Source organism: Choloepus didactylus, chromosome 3 (genome assembly GCF_015220235.1).
Source record: "Choloepus didactylus isolate mChoDid1 chromosome 3, mChoDid1.pri, whole genome shotgun sequence".
In the NCBI taxonomy this organism is placed as follows: domain Eukaryota; kingdom Metazoa; phylum Chordata; class Mammalia; order Pilosa; family Megalonychidae; genus Choloepus; species Choloepus didactylus.
In genome coordinates, this window is record NC_051309.1 from 10,015,727 (window position 1) to 10,035,694 (window position 19,968).

The 19,968-nt window shown below is 43.1% G+C and overlaps 1 protein-coding gene across 2 annotated transcripts; it reads right to left on the reverse strand.

Annotated features, from left to right (window-relative positions):
- Positions 1–1,400: 1,400 nt before the first annotated feature.
- ZNF518B (zinc finger protein 518B) lies at positions 1,401–18,240 on the reverse strand. Of its 2 annotated transcripts, XM_037829399.1 has the most exons (3): positions 18,192–18,240; positions 15,537–15,723; positions 1,401–8,030 (listed from the first exon to the last, which is right to left on the reverse strand). In XM_037829399.1, the coding sequence occupies exon 3, from the start codon at positions 7,843–7,845 to the stop codon at positions 4,585–4,587; it is 3,261 nt and encodes a 1,086-aa protein (XP_037685327.1). In that variant the 5' UTR covers positions 7,846–8,030; positions 15,537–15,723; positions 18,192–18,240; the 3' UTR covers positions 1,401–4,584. The 2 variants fall into 2 exon arrangements, with proteins under 2 accessions (XP_037685327.1, XP_037685328.1); XM_037829400.1 differs by lacking the exon at positions 15,537–15,723 and having other exon boundaries at positions 18,192–18,232.
- Between the last annotated feature and the right edge of the window lie 1,728 nt (positions 18,241–19,968).

Here is a 19,968-nt window from a genome sequence, read left to right on the forward strand (position 1 = left end):
GCCTACACAAGTTTAAGAAATACCTGAAGCCCAAGTCTTCCCATCAAGCTCAGACAAGTAAACTAGTACCTAACAATACAGTATGTTTTCCCTTCTCCTGTGCTTTTCAGTTCAGTAGCCACTAGGTACATATGGGTATTGAGCACTTGCAATATGGCAAGTACAACTGAGGAAATTTTAAATGTAATTTCAATTTAAAAACGGATGCAGTGTAAACTATCTTTCCTTTAAACACAATTTTAGTGTTTGGTAGGTCTGTTTCATTATAATTGTAAATTCAGCATCAGAATTTAAATGTGCTGTTAAGTATAAAATACACATTAGATTTCTAAAGATGCCTATACATATGTATGTAATCTCAACAATTTTTATGTTGACTGAAAATTTTCACGTGGCTTGGATTATGTTCCTATTGGACAACACTGCTCTAGACCAAGCCCAAATCCCTTGGCGTGGCATCTCATGTCAATGAGTATGTCTAATGGCTACTGAAACCTTAAGAAGACAACTCATATTGAGTATAACTGTTGCAGCAGGGCTCTACATATTTCAAAGTAAAGGGCTTTACAGATACAGGTGCTATGTTGCTTCTTACCAAAACATTGTCGCATACATTACTTCACCCATCCTTAGATAAACGTAGTGGTAGAATGTGGATTAGTGGCTCCCATTTCCCAGCTTCATGGCATTGAAGTCAGTTTCTGCCCGAGTCCCCCATTCTATTCACACTACAGCTACCCCTGGTGGTCTAATACAACCCCCTTTTAGGCTCCCTCTGCCTTATTTCATCTGGAAATAACCAATCTCATTTCCCCCCCAGGGTCTGCCACTAGTCATCTCAAATGTAAATCTCTTCCTTTTTTTTGACTCTTGCAGTCTGGGAGATAAGAGAATTGAACCCACTCTCCAAATACCCTCATATTCCACTGTGTGGAATCAGATACAAGGGGATCAATTATGTTCAGACAGATGGTTATCAACTGTGTAACTGCAATCATATGGTCCAAAAGGCTCATCAACCACTTGCTATCTCCTTCATCCAAGTCCTCTTCCTATATGTAGGTCCCGGTTGGCAGGAGGGCCTCCCCCAAAATTTCCTACACAGAGAGCAGGTTACATGCTCACCTACGTTCTCTGCTGAGGTCACTAACCACGGGTAGGAAAATTGTAACTGCTGCCCAAACCAGCATCACTGTTGAATTTAAGCCAAAGCAAAACAAAATAAACAAACAAAAAACTGGGCCTCATAGGGTAAACACGGTTAACTATCAATGGACCTAATGCAAAACATAGCCTGGTGGGATTCAAAACACCCATTTTGCATAGAATGATGCCTTTGTGTAGTTCAGAAATGTATCATACAAGATAGCACATAATAAATGGACATTCTGCTTAACATCTGAAATAAAAGGGCAGAGAAAAATTTATTGAGGCTTTATTTAACACGATTTAGGCCAACACCTCAGTATCTATAAACAAACATGTTTCAAAACCAGAGCAGCAGAACATAGATGTTGAAACGGGACCTATAATGCTTAAAATATGTTACGCGATATTTCGTTTTCTGCTCATTTTAACATTTAGGAATTCAAAAGTTATTCCAAAAGCTGAGCAACATCACATCTTCATTTTGGGATGACTTACATAGCATGTCCTAAAGAAGTGGGCTGGAGCTTTTGAGGGTTAATGCTTTGTGCTATTTAGTTCAACAAACACATGGCCCATAATGAGGGCTCAGAAGATGTTACTGGCTGGGGATAAAAACTTGAACAAAATATAATCTATTAGTCATTCTTAATTTTTTTTTTACTCTACTTGCCTATACCTTAAATATAACAAGGTCATCTCATTTCTGGCTGCCAAAAATGTAAGAAAACATTAAAAAATAAGTTTAAAATAATTTTGTTAGTAACTACTCTTAATAAAATGTAAATAAGTAAGAATTCCTTCAAAATCACGGTAAGAGTACACAAATACAGTCCTGGCCCTACTCCCTCCAATTTTGTTAGAAATGTGTTCATTTCATGACAGTTTCCTATATACTAACAACCTATACTCCAAAACTCTTTATGTAGGGGAAACAGTCACTTTTTCGCATTTTATGATTTCCAGGAACCCTCTTAACTGCTTAAAAAGTATTGTAGTCCTGAGACTCCCAAAAGTTTGCTACATTTACTACTTTCCAGATTCAGCTCCATGCCAGTATCAATCTATGTTTTAGGTAATACTTGAAAAACAGCTGAAGCTGCAAAGTGTAAATATTTCATGTAGATACTTAATACTCTGACTGGATTTCTGGCCAACTCCCAGGCTAGCCTTTCAGCAAAGAAGCTACTGAGGGGTGAGGTATAGAAGGAAAAAAAAAGGTAAAATTCACAGGCTCTTGTTCTCTCCTCTCACCATTTCAGGAGTCTCCTTTCATGCTGGAGGGGTGCATATCTGTATGTGGATAAAACTTTAGAATGTTCTCCTTTAGGTAATGAAGCAGTAGCCAAAATCCATTTCCCAAAAAGCACCAACTGAAAATGCACAAGGGCTAAATACTGTAATGAACGACCCAAGGGGCTTCTACTCCCGTTTGTTCATACAAGTCAGATTCCACATCACTTTCTGGGCTTCCATTTTCTAACAATGAGATCAGTGAGTTACAAAAATGTATTCCCAAAATAAATTATCTCTAGAATATAAAAAGGATTTACATTTTCTGGACCACATTTCATTATAAAATGGGAAATCAGAAAACTAGCTACTGGTATTTTTATATGGTAAAAAATATTTATATGTGTACACACATAAAATCAATCTAGCAAGTTTTAAGTTGCAATAAAAATGAGACAATGAATCAACTTAATGATCAGGTACTGAATTACACATAGAAAATGTTGGTAATGAAAACCAACTAAAGATTATAATCCCACCTGTCAGAGGATAATCTAATACTTGACCATGTGAAAAAAACAGAAGTCTTCAACTTGACTGCCTGTCATCTCACTGGTGACTTTTTCAGATGTAACAGCTCCCCCCCACCCTCCAGCTTGTTTCATCCACTGTGGGAACAAACTCTCTAGGGAAGGAGCAGTACCCAGAGGAAGGAAAACAGCAAGTTAGGGTTGCCTGTGGTGGTGCCACTTGTGTTCTGGATGAAGGTGCACAGCTGTGACCGCCCAGGGGGTGCACTTTTTTCTAATTTGCACAAAGGTGCCATGTTGGTCAGCACCAGTTCTGACATCAGCTGGTGGAGAGGGGAATGGAAAGGAGTGTTCTCAGAACTGCTGGGCCGTTCTAGGAAAAGGCAAGCAATAGGTGAGAACATACCAGGGGCTAAGATAAATTAGAAGCAGATTGTTACTCTCAATGAAAACAAGGGATAGTGTGCCTAAAATCTTAGCAAAAATGGTGGGATGTTTCAATTTTGTTGATTCCTGCCTGTTTCTAGTAGTTTCTTGAGGGAAAACCTGAAGGGCCTCAAAGGCACAAAAGGAGTTGAGCAGGGAAGCTTTCTGTCCCACACTTGGCCCTGTTTAGGTAAATGGCTCAGAATGGCCAAGGAGGACTAGGCCATAACGTGGGGGAACAGCATTTGTGATCCCTAAGTAACTAAGGAAGAATACGCCAAGGTCTCTGGATGAGATCCCAAGTGGACACTAAATTTAAATCCCTTTTACAATTTTATCATCCTACCTGGAATTGTCCTCCCAAGTTTTACCTGCTGTAAGAAACCTGTACTTGCACATTTTAAATTGGTCACTTAATTTATATTTGTGGGAGGGGGAAGGGCAAAGAGACTTAATTCTAGATACTATCCTTCCTTTGCAAAAATGCACACTCCCTCCCCAATTATACTAAATCAAGATACTAAAAGGAAGGCAGAAGCTAAATGCTCAAAAATGTTTTCTGTCTTCTCCTGACACCTGCCGTTGAAGTAGTTGATTCAGGCATACCCTCGGAACCATTTCTTTAAAATGGCTAATACAACATGACTCTCCGTGCCTTATGAGTATTATAAAGGGTATTATAAAGTGGAGGAGAGATTCTTCTATAACCAAATCTAAGATAACTAATCAGTAGAAAACAGAATTCCCATTATGTATCAAATATTCAGGACACAAGTTAAAGCAAAACCAAAGTGGATGTGGACACAAAAAAACAGGTTTTTCAGTAGCATTTTGTGATAGAAGGAGCACATGAAAAACTCTCTAAACTTGCCTCTCTCAATGGATTCTGAAACATCTTTATCTAATAAGAAAAATGGCTGCTAAACAAAGAAAGGTCTCAGATCCCACTGAAAACCTGCTGAAAGTTTCACATCCTCTCTACAGAAAAACACATGTGCATAAATTTGTGCGTACAGTTTCAAGGGCTTCAAACACCTTCTGAGGTCCAGCCACATAGCTCAGGTTAAGACCCCTGGTTCTCAGCATTCCTACAGGGGATCTGAAGAATTCACAATCCTTCCACATTTCTGCATTCCACAGTCTGCATTTCTATTGACTCAGAGGGGGAAAAAAAAAAAAAGAAAACCAAACCAGAACAAACTAAACAAAAAAAAAAAATTTTTTTTTGCTCCAAAGACCAATATTTTACTTATTTGCCCTTAGAAGAAAGAATATCCCAATCTCTAGTTGCTTCTATCAAATGCCGTTGGCCGTGACTCATCCACTCTTCCTGGTCTTCATATAACCGCCCACAAAACCAGCACTTAAATATGCACTGCGATGAATCATCAGGCAAGGAATCCACCACCTGGTAGTTATTTTTATGAACTTTTTTAAGTTTCATTTTCAACATCATCTGCCTTTTTATCCGACTGGCTTCCTCTGCATTCTGGTAGGTAAGCCGTACATGATGCCGTCTGATGCCGAGCTGACACCTAGTCCTCTCTGATAGGACAACCTTGAGGACGTTGCCTTTGTACTTGTTTATTACCTTCATCACGTTGGTCACTTCTGGTGAGTCGACATCCGGATGGTTTAACACAATGACTGGCTGGTTCCGCCGGGGGCATTTTATCAGCTGGTCTGGTTTAGCTGCTATAAGTCGAAGTTGCCTTGCAACCTGAAAAATGGATGGATCCTTGAGACAGCGGCTGGGATCAGCCTGAATTTTGCTTTTCTTCTTGGATGAATTTACTCGTTTGGTTCTATTTCTATTTAGAGGAAGATTTTTGGAAAGGAGTTTCCCTTGCTTATTTAAGTCACTGCTTCCTTGCTGTCCATTCAGAGGGGCAATTCTTTTAGGGGTGGTGCTACAGAGAACACTCTCTTTTCCTGGCTTAGGCCGAAGAGATGTCTCAAAATTCTGGGACATGTCTATTGGCTCACATTCATTTGCCAAAGGCTGTAAGTTTGAGTGTGTCTGTTTTACAGGGCAGAATGGAACTGGTTTTATTAACCGTGTTTCATTGCAAGGTATACCGACAGGTGCTTCACATGTAGCCTCTACAATGTGGGCATTCTCAGAGGAGTTGAGAACCCTCAACACAGCCCCTTTGGGGATCAACACCGGAGCAGCAACAGGAGCCTTCCTGGTTACTCTGCTTTCGGTTTTCCCATCGCTGCCATCTACACACTGTGGATATATCTGCTTGTGAATAAACTGTCCAGTAACCACACAATCATCCTGAGGTTTTGGGGGAGTGCCTGTGGAATAGCCTGGGCCAGTAAATGACACATTAATTTCTTGACTACCTTCAGGAGTAGCTTTGCAAGTTACCTTTGAGGACTGCTCTATGGAACGACGATGTGCATTATTTGCAGCCAAAGATGAAGGCTTGCCACAGGATTCAATTAACTGAGCTATCTTCCTGCGTAAGAGTTCAATTGACTTTATTTTAGAGGTTGAAGTATTCCACTTAATGCCTTCAGGGACATTTTCTGATCCAGAGCTCAGAGAAAATACTGATGAGATGACTGGGCCATCAAAAGAGTCGTTATTCCTTTCAGAAGTCTTTAATTCCAAAGGCTTATCCCCTGGCTTTTGAGCTCTGATTCCATCTTCTCCAGTTATGTTTATGTGTAAATACTCACTTTTATGTTGGGAGGAAATCTGGCCTATATTCGAAACTGCCTTGTGTTCTTCTACTTGGTTGTCTTTCAGCATTCTGTAAGAGGAACCCATTTTTAAAGGAACACTGATTTCACTTCTAGATTCCAAGTTATTTTCACTTATGGGCAATATGCCCTTTTCTCCAGAGAAGGACATGGCTGCAGGTGATGTAGCAAGAGGAAATGACTGCTGTGAGTCACTGTGTAAATTTCTTCCATCTTCAGCAAAAGAAAGAGCAGGCTTACATGGAAAAGGGTTTGATGCAGTTCCAAAGCCACAAAAAACACTGCTTTTTACTACAGAGGATGGAGAATGGCCTTTTAAGGCAATGGAAGGAAGTGCAGGTCTGCGTGGATACAAATAATTTTTTTTCTGCAAATCTTCAACTGTATTAAAATTCAGAAAGGATTCTCCATGGTTGTACACACCAGAATTTGACATGAAAAAATCATAAGACCTTACCCATTTCACATTTTTAAGTTGTCTGTTAACTGAAGATTGATGATTATCAGTGCCTCCAAGTTTTCCAACATTCCCCTCAAATGTTAGTGACTTTGTTTGCTCTACACATACTTTTTTTTCTTGTACATTTGAAACCTTGTCTTTAGGCACATGCTCAGAATTAACTCCATCAATTCCATTAGCTTCAAGGCAATTATTTTCTTCCAAAGGAAACAGTTTCAAAACAAGCTGCTGTGTCCCATTGACAACTTTCACATCTATCAACTGGGCTAAACAGTTTGCAGGGACAACTAGTTCCGCCGGTGCCACAACTGTTAATGGCATACCTGGCTGAACAGGTTCTTTTGCAGGAGATAATACTTCTACCTCAACATTTTTGTTCTCAAACAGACTGACTCCATTTGGCTCAGAAAGGGCCATTTTATTTGGAATACACACTACATCTTTTTGGTACTCCTTTGATTCAGGTAACGCAGTATTGTGCATTTTGTCTTTATTTGTGTGGAGGGAGAACCTGGAAAGTTGATCTGACAACTTATTTTGAAATGTAGTCCTTGAACTGGAAGCTTTTAAAAGTTCTGTGTTTTGTTTCAAAGTGCTGGCTATTTTCGGCTCCAGCTTAGCAACAGTTTTGGGCAGGCATTTTCCACCAGCCCTCTCGTGTACTCTCTTCCGGTGTTTGACAATATAATCATTTCTAATAGCACCATAGTCACAGTACTCACACTGATATGGGAATATGCCTGTATGCTTCACCAAATGCCTCTGAAACTCTCCTTTGGTATATGAAATGTAGTTGCAGTGAGAACAAATGAATTTAATCTCTTCATGTTGAAGTGTGTGCTTTTTGTACTGCAGAGGGTCCTTTGTGGAAAATCGGCATTTATCACAATAGTATTTTCCTGGCTTAAAGTTCCTTACCTTAAACTTATTATTGACCGGGCTTGAGATGGCTTCCGTTTTATTTCCTACCTGAGTAGCACTGGAATTACTGTTCACAAAATGAAAACGGGGGGGAGGAACACCAAGGCTGCACTGGAAACAGACAAACCTATCTTCCTTTTGGCTTTGCCCAGTGTCCTTTTTCAAATCCTGCAAAGGGATTCTGTGAACACTTTTGCACTTTACACACGTAGCAATGGTTGTCATGGAAGCCTCTGCCTCTGAGCCTTGATACAAAAGGGTTTGGGCTTCTTGTCTATCTGGTCGTGTCACTCTATTAGCACTAAGTTGTCTGGGGGACATGGTCAAGGAATTATGTCCGTCATTCATTTGCACAGTATATAACTGCTGTCCAGTATCCTTCAACTTCTTTAGCTGCATTTCCAAAGAGTCCATTGAAATTTGTAAAGACTTCAAGTGACAAAATTCTCAGAAGACATCCTTCAACACATTTTGTGATTGGCAGAGAAGGAGATACTACCTGGGAGCATACTTAATTTGCTTTTTTTATTCACTGCCACAGTATGGTGCGTGAACTCAAATTATGATGGCTTCCCTTCAATCTGACATTCCAGGTAACACTAAAGGAAAAAAAAACAAACAAAGATTGATTAATACATGATTAATACATGCACTTAATTTTATACTATCAATATGTAATCTTAGGCACATGTTGAAAGTAACACACAACACAACAGAGTTGGCAACAAGTTTAAAGTGAAAATATTTTGCAATTCAGGTCCTCTAAAAATCATATTTGACCAATCAAGAACAGATATACTAAAGGTAAGGAAGTCATTCATTCAGAGTAGCTTCTGATTAGTAAAAATTATTTTTAAGTGTCAGTGATTATTTTCTAGCCATTTCACAGGTACAATTTCATATTAACTTCATTATAACCTTGTACAGGAGGTATGGTTATTAGTTATCAAGTGGTCGAGCTATAGGACATCTTATTATCAGACTGGACACCAAGTCTCTCGCTTTCACACTCTACTTGCTTTCACAGTTGGTAAAAAGCCAGTAACACTGAAAATACTAGGCAGACAAGTAGTCACTCATCCTTTCAACATCTTACTGAGCATCTATTATGTGCCGGGCAGTACTTTAGGTGCTGTAGAGTAGTGAGCAAAAGTGATGTGTACATCACAAAAGGGAGAAACAGGGTACATATTTATTTGTCAAGAGATGGTAAGTTAACTGGAAAAAAAAAAATACCACAAAGCAAGGCAAGGGGATAAGGAATGCCTGTGTGAGGAGGTGAAGGGTGAGGAGCTGCTCTGTTCTAGCCAGGAAAGGCCTTGTGCTCAGCTGGCATCTGAACAAAGATGAGGGAAGCCAGGGAGTGAGCAGTGTGGCTTTCTGGGAGAAGGGCATTCCAAGCAAGGAGGCAAAGGTGTTGTAGCTGCCTGAGGACCAGCAAGGATGCTCTGAGGCTGACAGGGAACGAGCAAGGGGGAGAACAGTAAATATAGTCAGAGTGTACAGGTGGTCCATTATAGCGGAATCTATAAGCCAGTATCGTAAGGAAGTGGCTTTTCCTCAGCGTGAGCAGGTAAGTCAGTGCAGAGACTGGAACAGTGACATGGCATGATCGGACTGAAATTTCAACAACAGCTTCTCTGAAAAGAGTCTGTAAGGGCACAACAGCAGCAGTATGGAGACATAAGAGAGATGGCGATGGCCTGGCCCATTGCAGCAGAGGTGACAGATGTTTCTTAGAGAAGTATTCCAATACGTGCACGTGTGTAAAACAGTGACCAATGTTCCATAAGAACAATTGATCTTTAAGGATACTTTCTTCAGAATACACAGACTTAGGAGCTAAAAAAAAAAAACCAAAACATTGTAGTCTGCGATCTGCTAAAAGCCTTTTCTCTCATGACCTTAGGAAAAAAGTCATTAAACCTTCTGGACCTTAGTTGTTTTCATCTGGCAATTAGAATTAACGATATTTTACCCAACCTCTCCCCATAGAGCTGCCGTGACCTAAAGTGCTAAAAAGAAAACACTTTTGAAATTTTAAAGTGCTTCACTACATGTCAAGAGGTACACAGAGGCAGCAAGTAAATGTATGTTCAATGACAAGCAGCACTATGAGGGAGGATTAACAGCTTCTTTCTGGCACACTAAGGGGCGAAGAGTCATACAAAGTTAGTCTGAAAAGCCAACTCAGGGAGCTGAAAGGTCTCTCTGTAGGGCCAGGAGGAGCAACTGTTACATCTAGCTTGGCATAAAACCCGCCCTTTAAGAGCAGCTCTGGAAAGAGCCACAGGAACACATCATATCTGATGACAAGCTTTATTTTCTTTTGCTGTGCTGCCTTTTCCTGTTTTGTTTTTGCAAATAGTTGTCTCCACTCAAAAGCAATTTCCAGCTTGGAACCAAGACCTGATAGCATCCAAGGGCTCATTCAGACTTGCCTTACTGTAAGGTACATGTAATAACTAGACATAGACCAGGCAAAGGACTGTGGGGTTGCAAGGTGCTGTAAATCCCCTCAATGTCCCAATGAATATTTAAGCAAGGAAGCTGCAAGTGGCAAACAGACAAATGTGGGCAATGACAAGGAATTTCATTTTCCACTGCACTCCTGAAGTATACAACAGGAAGACTGTTCAGAGGACTCACTGATGGGCACTTTATTTTCCAGATCGGTAAACTGACTTCAGGGAAGGTGCAGAGTGACGCTAAGAACTGCTGCTATTAAGTGACCTCAAGCAAGCAAGCCACCCATCAGCATCTGCTTCCTCATCCATAAAACAAAGCGATGGAAGAGATGATTTCTAAGTCCAGCCTGGCACTGCTGATCCTTGAACAGACTTTTTATCATCTAAGAATGCCCCTATCATCAACACGCTGGCAACAGCATTTTCAGCCTGCTAAAACGGAGGAAGCCATAACTGTGACCAAAACCTAAAACCACAGGCCCAAAGAACGAAGAGGCTGAAGAGGCCTCATAAAGGGCATCTGATCCACTGGCTCCCAAATCTGGAGGAGCTTCAGAATTACTTTTATTTTATTCCTGGGCTGCATCCCAAAGCTAGTAAATCTAAATTTCAAAAGGTAGAGTTGGGGGTAGGGGGAGATATTTGTAGTCTGTAAAAGCATTCCAGGTAATCTTGATAAAAAACCAGTATTAGAAATAACTGGTTGAAGCTTCCAGTGACATTTAAATCCTAAAATGTCTTCACTGATTGATCATGCAGTTGATGCTCTAATATTGCCACAAATAAAAAACTGCTTCCTTCTTTAGGAAGCTAATTTTATTTTTGCATCGTTCTCATTGTCAAGAATTTACCCTTAAATGAAACTGAAACTAGCTTCCCTCTAACTTTCTTCTATCCTGGCTGGAGTTGCAAACAAAAGAATACAGGAAAAAAAGCAACTTAATCACTCTTGATCAACCAGTAACTAATCTGTACATCTCTTCTCTCATCCTGCCCTTAGTTCTCAATTCTGTTAAAAAGATTTGCATGAGGATTATACTAGTCAGTATGTCCATCTCTGCTCTCAACCAGAGATAATCCTACTAGGAGGAAGGAAGGCAGGTGGAAGGGAAAGAGGGAGAATGGGAGAGGCAGAGGAGGGGAGAGGGAGGAGAGGCAAAGAAAAGAAGCTAATTAACTTACTTGTCTGGCACAACTTGCTTACCAAGTTGTATATTCAACCTAACACCTCCTGCGTTAATCCTAAGAAATTCTCCATTAAGTCAGGTGAAGAGATTCCTCTATTTTAAGAGTCACCCAAACCAGGACTCCATTTGTACATTTTCAGTTGTCCATTACCCTTCTCAGCCTCCCAGATGCTTCAACAATCACAGAGGGCAAGATTTCAGCTATTTGCTCTTCAAGTCCTTTCGAAAGTTGGGGAGTAATTCTTTCTAAACTGAAGACTTGAAATCTAAGCTAAATTGGACTGTTACAGCACATCCTTGTCTGGAAAAGCAGTTTACAGTGGGAACAAGAAGAGCAACCTGATGGGGGAAACTCCTTAGGGCAAGCCAGCTACAGTTCATAAGGAATGCAGAGTCCTCTGGGAAATTATCTCAGCAGTTATCCTGAATTCAAAATCCACAGAAGCAAGGGCCAATATGAAGCATGAGGCTGTGGTTAGCAATTAGTTTAACAGAAGGCAGGACATTTGAGCTATGACCAAATTTAGTCACCCGTTTCAAAGTATCTTCTTGGCTTCTAAACCATTCTCAAAATAAAGCAGTGCTTCTATATCAGCACTGCTCTCAGCCTGGGGGCGGGGTGGGGGGGGGGAATATCTCAGACGTGTCTCCCCAAGACAGAGGTAAACTGATACAGTAGCATGGAAGAATGGAGATGGCTGTGATGCTGGTTCACATGTGGACACTCCAGAGGCCACAACAGGTGCATCTGAGTAATAGGCTCCCAAGACCCTGTTCCTTCCATACATCTACCTGGTTCACATCCAGGTGCACCCACCTGTGAAGCAAGTTACTGTTGAATGGGCTGATGATCAAGGATTATACAAGACACTGTAGATAAAGGGTCTTGCATGGGCCTGCTGCTGAGTGGGCTCTCAGCAAATCATTATGAACATCTGGGTCAGTGTTCACTACCTTCCAAACTCAAAGCCTCAGTTCCAGATCTCTGCACTTGACCTCTCAGGACCAGAAAAATATATTGTTTCTTTCAGATAGACTAGGTAGTTTCTCAAAAACACAGAAAAATACTTAACATTATTGACTTTTTGGCACAATAAGATGTCCATCTAATATTAAGTTGCCTGTTTTCTAAAAATTATTTAACAACAGTTAATTAGCTTTTTAACATAGAATTATGTATAGCATCAGCTGAAGACAACTGTTGTGCATCAAAGACAAGTGATAAGGGGCATAACATTCCAGAGGCACTTCTAGAATGAGTCTTATCTTCTCCTGAGCAAAGGCCTCGGTGCATTTGCTGTTGGTGGGCTTTTCTTTCTGGTTTTGAACTCACTTGCCCTGGTTTCTTGAAGACTTATGTGGACACCCAGAAAAAAATCTGATTTGGAAAAAAATAGTGACATTTAGGACTATAAAAATATGAACTATTGTAAAAATTCTTATTTAACTTCTAAATACTGGAATCTGGAAATGTTCATCAGAATTAGAAGAAAACTAAGTATAATATAGTGGTTAAAACTACACAGGACTTAAATGGCAGTTTTGTCACTTTCTGGGTGCATGGTCTGGGGCATGGTGCTCAACCTTTGTGTCAGATTCCTCACCTGTAAAACTGAGCTGCTGACAACATCTCCCAGGGTCATTGTGAGGATGAAATGAAATAATGAGTACATGTGCTTAGGAAGTTCCTGGCACATCATAAGCATGTAATGTATGTTAGAAATTAGTGCTGTTTTCCACTTTTTATGAAGAAAACCAAAGGGGAAGAAATATGCTGGGTCACAAAATAGTGAGATGAAATACAAGTTTCTTAGCTGCCAGTACTACTCTTCCCAGAATGATACACCAAATCTCATTTTATAATTTTAATTATATTTCTTGATTGTACCAACCTAAAAGATAAATTAATACTTATCAACTTAAACCTCTGGGGCAACCCTGTCCTCACCTCCAGCCTTACTAACAAGGTAGCTACCAACCACTTATGCTCACCATGGAAAAGAGGACCTGACTGTACTCACCACAGTTGAGCTTTCCATATAAAACTAGTTATTAGACTACATTTTCCTCACCCACCTCCCTCCAAGCCCAGCAGGACTGTGGAATATGCTTCTAAGCAAATAACTGCTTCCATGCAAGAGGATGTGAAAACTAAGGCTGGCTAATGCCGTTGCATGCATGCAACATGGCTTATCAGGCTTGTCCATGAGAGATGCCCTGCAAACTCAGTATTTGTTGTCTTCCTGCATCCCATTGGATGGAGAAGAAAGTTTAAAAAGCTCTTCCCAGCAATCCTGACCCTGAAATCCTCCTATCGTTGTGGCTTCTGCAGCATTCACTGGAAAGGCAGAGATGTAGCTGCTGTTCCCATGAAGAGCAAATGGAGTTGGAAGGTTTTCAGTTCAAACCCCAATCCTGTCCCTTATTTACCGGGTCTTAAGCAAATAATTTCTCTGTATTCACTGACAGGCAAGGTAACGGGCTTTAGTACCAAACTTAAAGGGTGATTAGGTGACATAAGCTAGAGTGTATATAAAGCATTTAGCCCAACAACATGGGCAGGTACTCAAAAAATATTATCTATGTTCCTTGTGTCTATTTAGCTTTAACAAAGGCTTGTCTATTTAACATTTCCCAGTCACTAAAATTTTAAAAGGATTCTACTCCAAAGTGCCCAGGACTACATAGATAAGTAATACCTGATTAGGGAAAAAAATCTAACATTAGACATGTAAACCGCTAATATTTCCCCAGCGGGAAGGCTTTCGGGAAGAAACTGTTGTCTCAGCAAGAGCTTTTTCACAGACCATCCCAGCGAGCCCAAATTGAACTGAATGCTGAATGAGTAAAGGAATTGGAAAAAGGAAAAACACCAAGAAAGCATTATTTTATTTTTGCCAAACTCCCTTGTACTTTGAAATCACTGAATAACAAATTGAGTGCCATCTTGATGACAAAAAAAGTATTCCTAAATGTTGCTAACAAATACACCACCTTTGGGATCCTAGATTTCCTTCTGAAACCAAGTGCATCACTTCGGCAACAGAATGGGACAAGAAGCCTGCAAGAGACAGCCCCTTTTGTGATTCTCCACTTTCCACATGAAAGAAGCTGGTGTGATAAGAGTAGGGAGAATACTGACCTGGAGATACCAAGACAAGGTACAAAACCTAGGTTTTTGGCTTATGAGCTCTGTGATTTTGGACTTGTTACTTATCTTCTCCGAATGTGAGTATGCGCTTACAAAATGGGAATGGTTGGTGTGAGGATAAATGAGGATAAAGCCTATGCAGGTGACAAGTACCTTTCCACCTGGCAAACAATAGATGTTTTGTCAAGAAATTGACATATTTTTGTAAGACTCCTGCAAATGTAGAAGAGTCCAGTTATGTCTAGAGCAGCAGAAACTGACAGCTTAAATAAGCCTGGTTAGATAAAGGTCTACAAGCAACATAAGTTCATCAGCTGGCTGGGGGTGAAGATCTTCTCCTCCCCACCCCCTCTCTACAAAGGCATTCTTTTGGAATTGACTCAACACTGGCTGAGCAGTCAACTGAGTCTACCTCAGAAAATAAAGAAAAGTACTACATACTGGTTTTATTTTTTAACACTTTTTAAGAGAAAAACTTTTCAAAAGGAGAACATAAGCAAGTGCTATAATGCTTAAAATGTAAAAACTTGTAGTTCCATTTGTGAGTGTGTGGGTGGGGGGGGAGTGTTAAGGAGCAAATTTGTTCCTACAAGCATTAATAAAAAAAATTATCTAGGCAAAACCAAGGTAATATTACAGCAAAAATTACAAAATTCTAATGTTATGAAAACAGACCGTCACCAGGACTCTAAAAGGTGTCTAAAGATCAAGGACGACATACGGTTCTTAATCTTGGTTGCATTAGGGGTGACAAATGTGTCCTGATGTGCCTGGGAAGTTTCCCTAGTTTTACCTATAAAATTCCTGGGGCAAAACCTGGATGGCTGATAGCCCTAGTGACCACAATTAGCTGAAGTGCTTTAAAAAACAATAGCACAAAGATTTCTGTTTTAATTAGTTGGGAATGCTACATAACTTTCTAAGGTCACAGAGTTGGTGAAAGGCAGCAGCTGGTGACTAATCTAAATTGTTTTCTCCTACCCTGCTTTCTTCAAAAATAATAGCTCACACATGTACATTTAAATAGACCACATGTGAAACTGGTTTGCAAATCACCATCCTGGTCAGCAGGGGCAGGTGTTATTCCTCAATGCACAGAGTGATAAGGTGCAGACCACCTGGGTCGTCACCATAAAAGGGTTCAGAGTTGCCATGGAAGCCCTGACCTTCCATACCCTCACCCTTCTCTCACCCTCATTCTTGCAGGAGCTGGCAAAGGCACGCTCCAGGGAAAGGGGTGGAGGCTATGAACCAAAGGGTCACAGTCAAGATCTGCTGCCACTGCAACACAGTTCTTACTTCCTGCCTGGAGCCAGCCAGCTGCAGATGTGAGTCAAAAGGGTGCCAAGTCCTGTGAGTTGTTCCTTCTCTTCCAGGCCTTTTCTTCTCAGGCACCGAGTCCCATCAGGGTCTCATGAGTTCAGGTCCTGGTGGAGCCTTCCACACTCAGAACCCTGTGCAGCAGCCAGGCACTGCACAAAAAGCCCTGCAACAGAAGCCAGACACTTGGGTTTAAGTTCTGGATCTGCACAGTCTTGACTTTTCAGAGTGTCTTCCCTAAAATAAAGGGAATGAGCCCCAGCAGTACTTCTCAAGCAGCAGTGTGTGGCAACAACACCTAGGGAGCTTAAAAAAGGGAGAAAAAGGATTCTTGGGACTGGCATGACCTTAAGGATCAGACTGCCCTTTTCCTGAGCTAGAGCTCAGACATAGGATTTTAAATTCTTCCCAGATGATTTGGATGGTTCCCCTACCCCTTCAATGACAAGAATGTCTGGATTAGACGGTCTTTAGTCACTTTGACTCCAAGGATGAATCCTGGAAACTGCAGGTGGCTGGCATGCATATGTGAACAAAGAAAATGCAGTAAACAGATGGGCAGTTGGAGAACAATTAAGACTGGGAAAATCCTGGCTGGTGAGGACCTCATGTATCATAATCAACAGCACAGGGCCTGGCCACAGAAGGCACTCAATCTATATTGGTTGAATGAAAAAAACAGATTAAATAAATGGGAGCCACAGTGATGATAATAAACATGTTCTTCTTTGTCCTTTCTCTTCCACAAAAACTAGCCCAGATTCCCTTAAAGGCAAATAGATCAGATAGAGAAGTATTGTGATTTTATTTTTTTTAAGTGACATTTAAAATCCACAGTAGTATGGCATAATATATCAAGGAGAAGGGCTAATCAATAAAATAATGTCCTCCTTTGTCTTCTTTTTCAAACCACATTTGAACGAATGCTGTAAGATAACAAAACTAGATACAAGCAGAAATGTTATCTTCAAGGCTAAGACCCAAAATAAAATTAATTTTTAAAAATTCCTGGGCTAAAGATAACCTCAAAATCTTCCTTTAAAAATATTTTTTCTTTTACTTGTATTCTATTTGAAGAGACTATACAATGTTGGTTCCTAATTATTTCTTGGGCTTCCAGAACCCTTGGTTTGTATCTCCTGTGTACACGTATCACAGAATGAGCTGACCTTTGCATATGTGACTCAGAAAGAGATAAAGAGATAAATTCCTATTCTTGCTCCACTCTTTTATAAGAAACTACTGCAGGCTCCTAGAGGTCAGGCTTTGTCATACTGCTATTGACTTCAATACTAAACTTAAGGCATAAGACTTAAGGATGCTAATACAACATTACAATTTGTGTAGACATTTATTTTTAAAGAGAATAAAGTGCTCAGTATTTCACGTCTTTCTTTTTAAGGTTATGTTGACAAACCATTCATTTTCCCAGTAATTAAAGTCACCGGTTATTTTAACGGGATGCTTTAAATACACAACCTTAGAGGGAGTTAGGTGTTTTCTCCCATTTTCCCTTTGGCTTTGCCTTTCCAGTTGGGAAACTCATTCTTTTGCACTCCTTGTGGTATCCCCTGCCAAAACCAACTCGATAAAAAAGAAAGGCTGAGATGGGGAGCTCCCACAAAAAGTGCCATCAGCATTTGGATGAGTTCGTATCTTCTCCATTCATATGCACCCCCCCCCCAATCCAACACCTCCCTCTACCTCCCCCACCACCCCGTGAAAAATAAATGGGTATTCACCGGGCAAACCCATTCCTGGACACACTCTCCAACACTCCCAAGGAAAAACAATGCCAGTCTGGTTTGCAAGTTTATTGTTGGCAGAATCCCATTATCCAAACGTGGAGGACCCATGGAGAGTCCGCATCTAACGACACAGGTACTAAGCAGGGAAGGCGCGGGGACGGTAAGAGTACAGAGTGGTCTCCCAGGGGACGCCCGGCTTCCACCGAGGGCACGGGGAGGGGGTTCTTCTAACTAATGGATATCAAAAACGTCAACGCTTATCTCCGAGGCCCGCAAGAGGCTTTAAAAATGGCCTCCGTACGGCACTTCCTGTTCGGAGGCGACCGGTAGAAATTCTGAGATGCATCATTTAAAAGACGGGGGCGGGGAGAGGGAGGCCGGGCTGGGGCGGCTCCACACAAACGGCCCTCGCAGCCCGCACGCTGCCACTTTTCGGACGCGCTCGGGCGAGTCTGAGGGGTCGCGGCGGCACAAAGACCGGCCGGGGATGCCGGCCCCGCACACGCCGCCCGGTCCCCGTGGTCCGCCCTCCCCCGCCCCGACCGGAGCCCGCGACCTGACGCCCCCACCCCGGCTGGAAGCCGCGACCTGCTCCCCCCGGCCCGGCGGCCGCCCCCTCCCCGCGGCCTGCGCTCCCCCTGCCCAGCCGGAGTCGGCGGCCTGCCCTCCTCTCCCCTGGCCGGCCAGGGCCCACGGCTGGTGGACCCCGGGGCCTCCTCGCCACGACGCCGGCCGACGGCTCGGACCCGAGGGGGCGGGGGCTGCGCGCGGCGTCCCACCCGTCCCCGGCGCGGCCCCGTCAGGCCCCCGCCCCACGCGGCTCCCGCCACCCACCCCCTGCGCGCCCTGGCCCCGGGGGTCCTCGTCCTCCAGCCCAAACACTCACCCGGCCGGTCCCGAGGCCCGGCAAAGGGGCGTCTCCGCCGCCTGCCGCCACCCGCCGCCGCCGCCGCCGCCGCCGCCGAAGCGCCCGCTGTAGGTCCCTACTCGGGGGGCGGAGCCGGGCCGCGCGTGCGCACTGCGGCGGCGGCGCGGCGAGCGCAAGGCCGGGCGCCCGAGGTCCCTAAGGCCGTGTTCGCCCTCGCAGTGTTTCAGCGCTGTCCCGACCGAAAAGCCGAAGACCCAGCCCGAGCCCTAGTTCTCGGCTAAGAGCTCGAGCCGTAGCGTTCACGCGCAGCGTGCAATGTCCATAAATACTAGACTGGATGCCCGCGAGCCCCGCGAGCCTCTCTGCCCAGGGACAACGGCCTCCCGCTGTCACCGCGCGCCTCGCGGAGGGTTCGTGAGCGTCCGCTCTGGGTTCCCTGCTGGGTGCAAGCCGAGGCCGGCTATGGGCCCTGCCCTCATGGAGCGTCAAGTCCCGCAGCCGGCGAGCGAAGGCGAGGGAAAAAAAGAGCTAACGTGTTCAGCCTCCAAATTCCACCGCTTTGGGGAGCAGCAGTGGATGAAGTGGCCCTAAACTACTGGGTTGGAACCCGGATTCTCCCCGAACCCTTCTCACCCTAGTTGCGGGACCTTGGGGGAGGAAGGCTCCTGACCTCTCTTATGTTTCGGTGTTTTTATTTCTGAACGTGGGGATGATCAAACGTGAGGCCCGCAGCCTCTATCGCTGAGATTGTTTTGAGGGTCAGATCGGACCGTGGTTGTGGGAGAGCCTGGAGATGGTGTGAACTCATTTACTGCCGTCAGTATCAGCGTTTCTTTCCGCTTCTTGGACTCAATACCATTTCCGGGATCCCCCCACCCAGCCACACACACCTTTGACCTCTAAGAACAAGACGCACCTAAAATAGGTACCCTTCTTAGGGAAGAAGGGAACGCTAATGCTAGGGAACCCATAATTACATGCTGCTCCCTTAAAGTAAAACTGCTGCGAGCAAGGACTGGGAGGTGCAGTTGCTCCAGGAACAGCAACCAAAAGTTTACTTCAAAGCTCCGGAAAGGGCAAGGCTGGTTTCCAATGCTTTCCCGTTGACGGCCAGCGGTCAGCGTGCACCGGCATGCTGCACGCAGGAGATGCGACTTGCAGCAATGCTGCGAAGTGTAGAAGTGGAATTCCGGAAGAAAGCGCCAGCGAAGGGACAACGAGCGGGTCAAAAGTCTTCCCCTTGAAATAGCATGAGCTGGCCAGCAAGAATGCTGACTCAGAAGTGGATCACCCAACAGCAAGTCTTTCCCCTGTCCTGTGTTGCAATCGCCTGACCTCGTTGCTGATAAGGGAGCTGCTAGCCTCCTGGTTCTGTCTCCTAGGGCTCAGAGAAGCTAATGATCTTTACAGAAAAACACATATTTGAGCATACATATATCTCAGAGAGTCCACTGTCTCCCAAAGCATGGGAGGGGTTGGGAAGGGCACGGAGAATCTCTGTATTGGCCACTGTCTGAAAATTTCTAGTAGCAAAAGGAGGCAAATCAACAAAAATTCTTAATTCTAAGTATTTGACACCTTTTTTTCTAAAATTTGGCCCAAATTGTTGCCTCTACTTGTAACTGCCACTCATGTGTCATGGATCTTGTCTCTTGAGTCACACATAATTCATGAAAAAATGCCTCTGGGCTTCTGGGAATTTTCTCTGGCGTTATAGATGGTTATAAATTCCAGCACATGGAAGTTGTGAGGGCCCATTCCCTAACCTGTCTGAACCTCAGTTTCCTTATGCAAA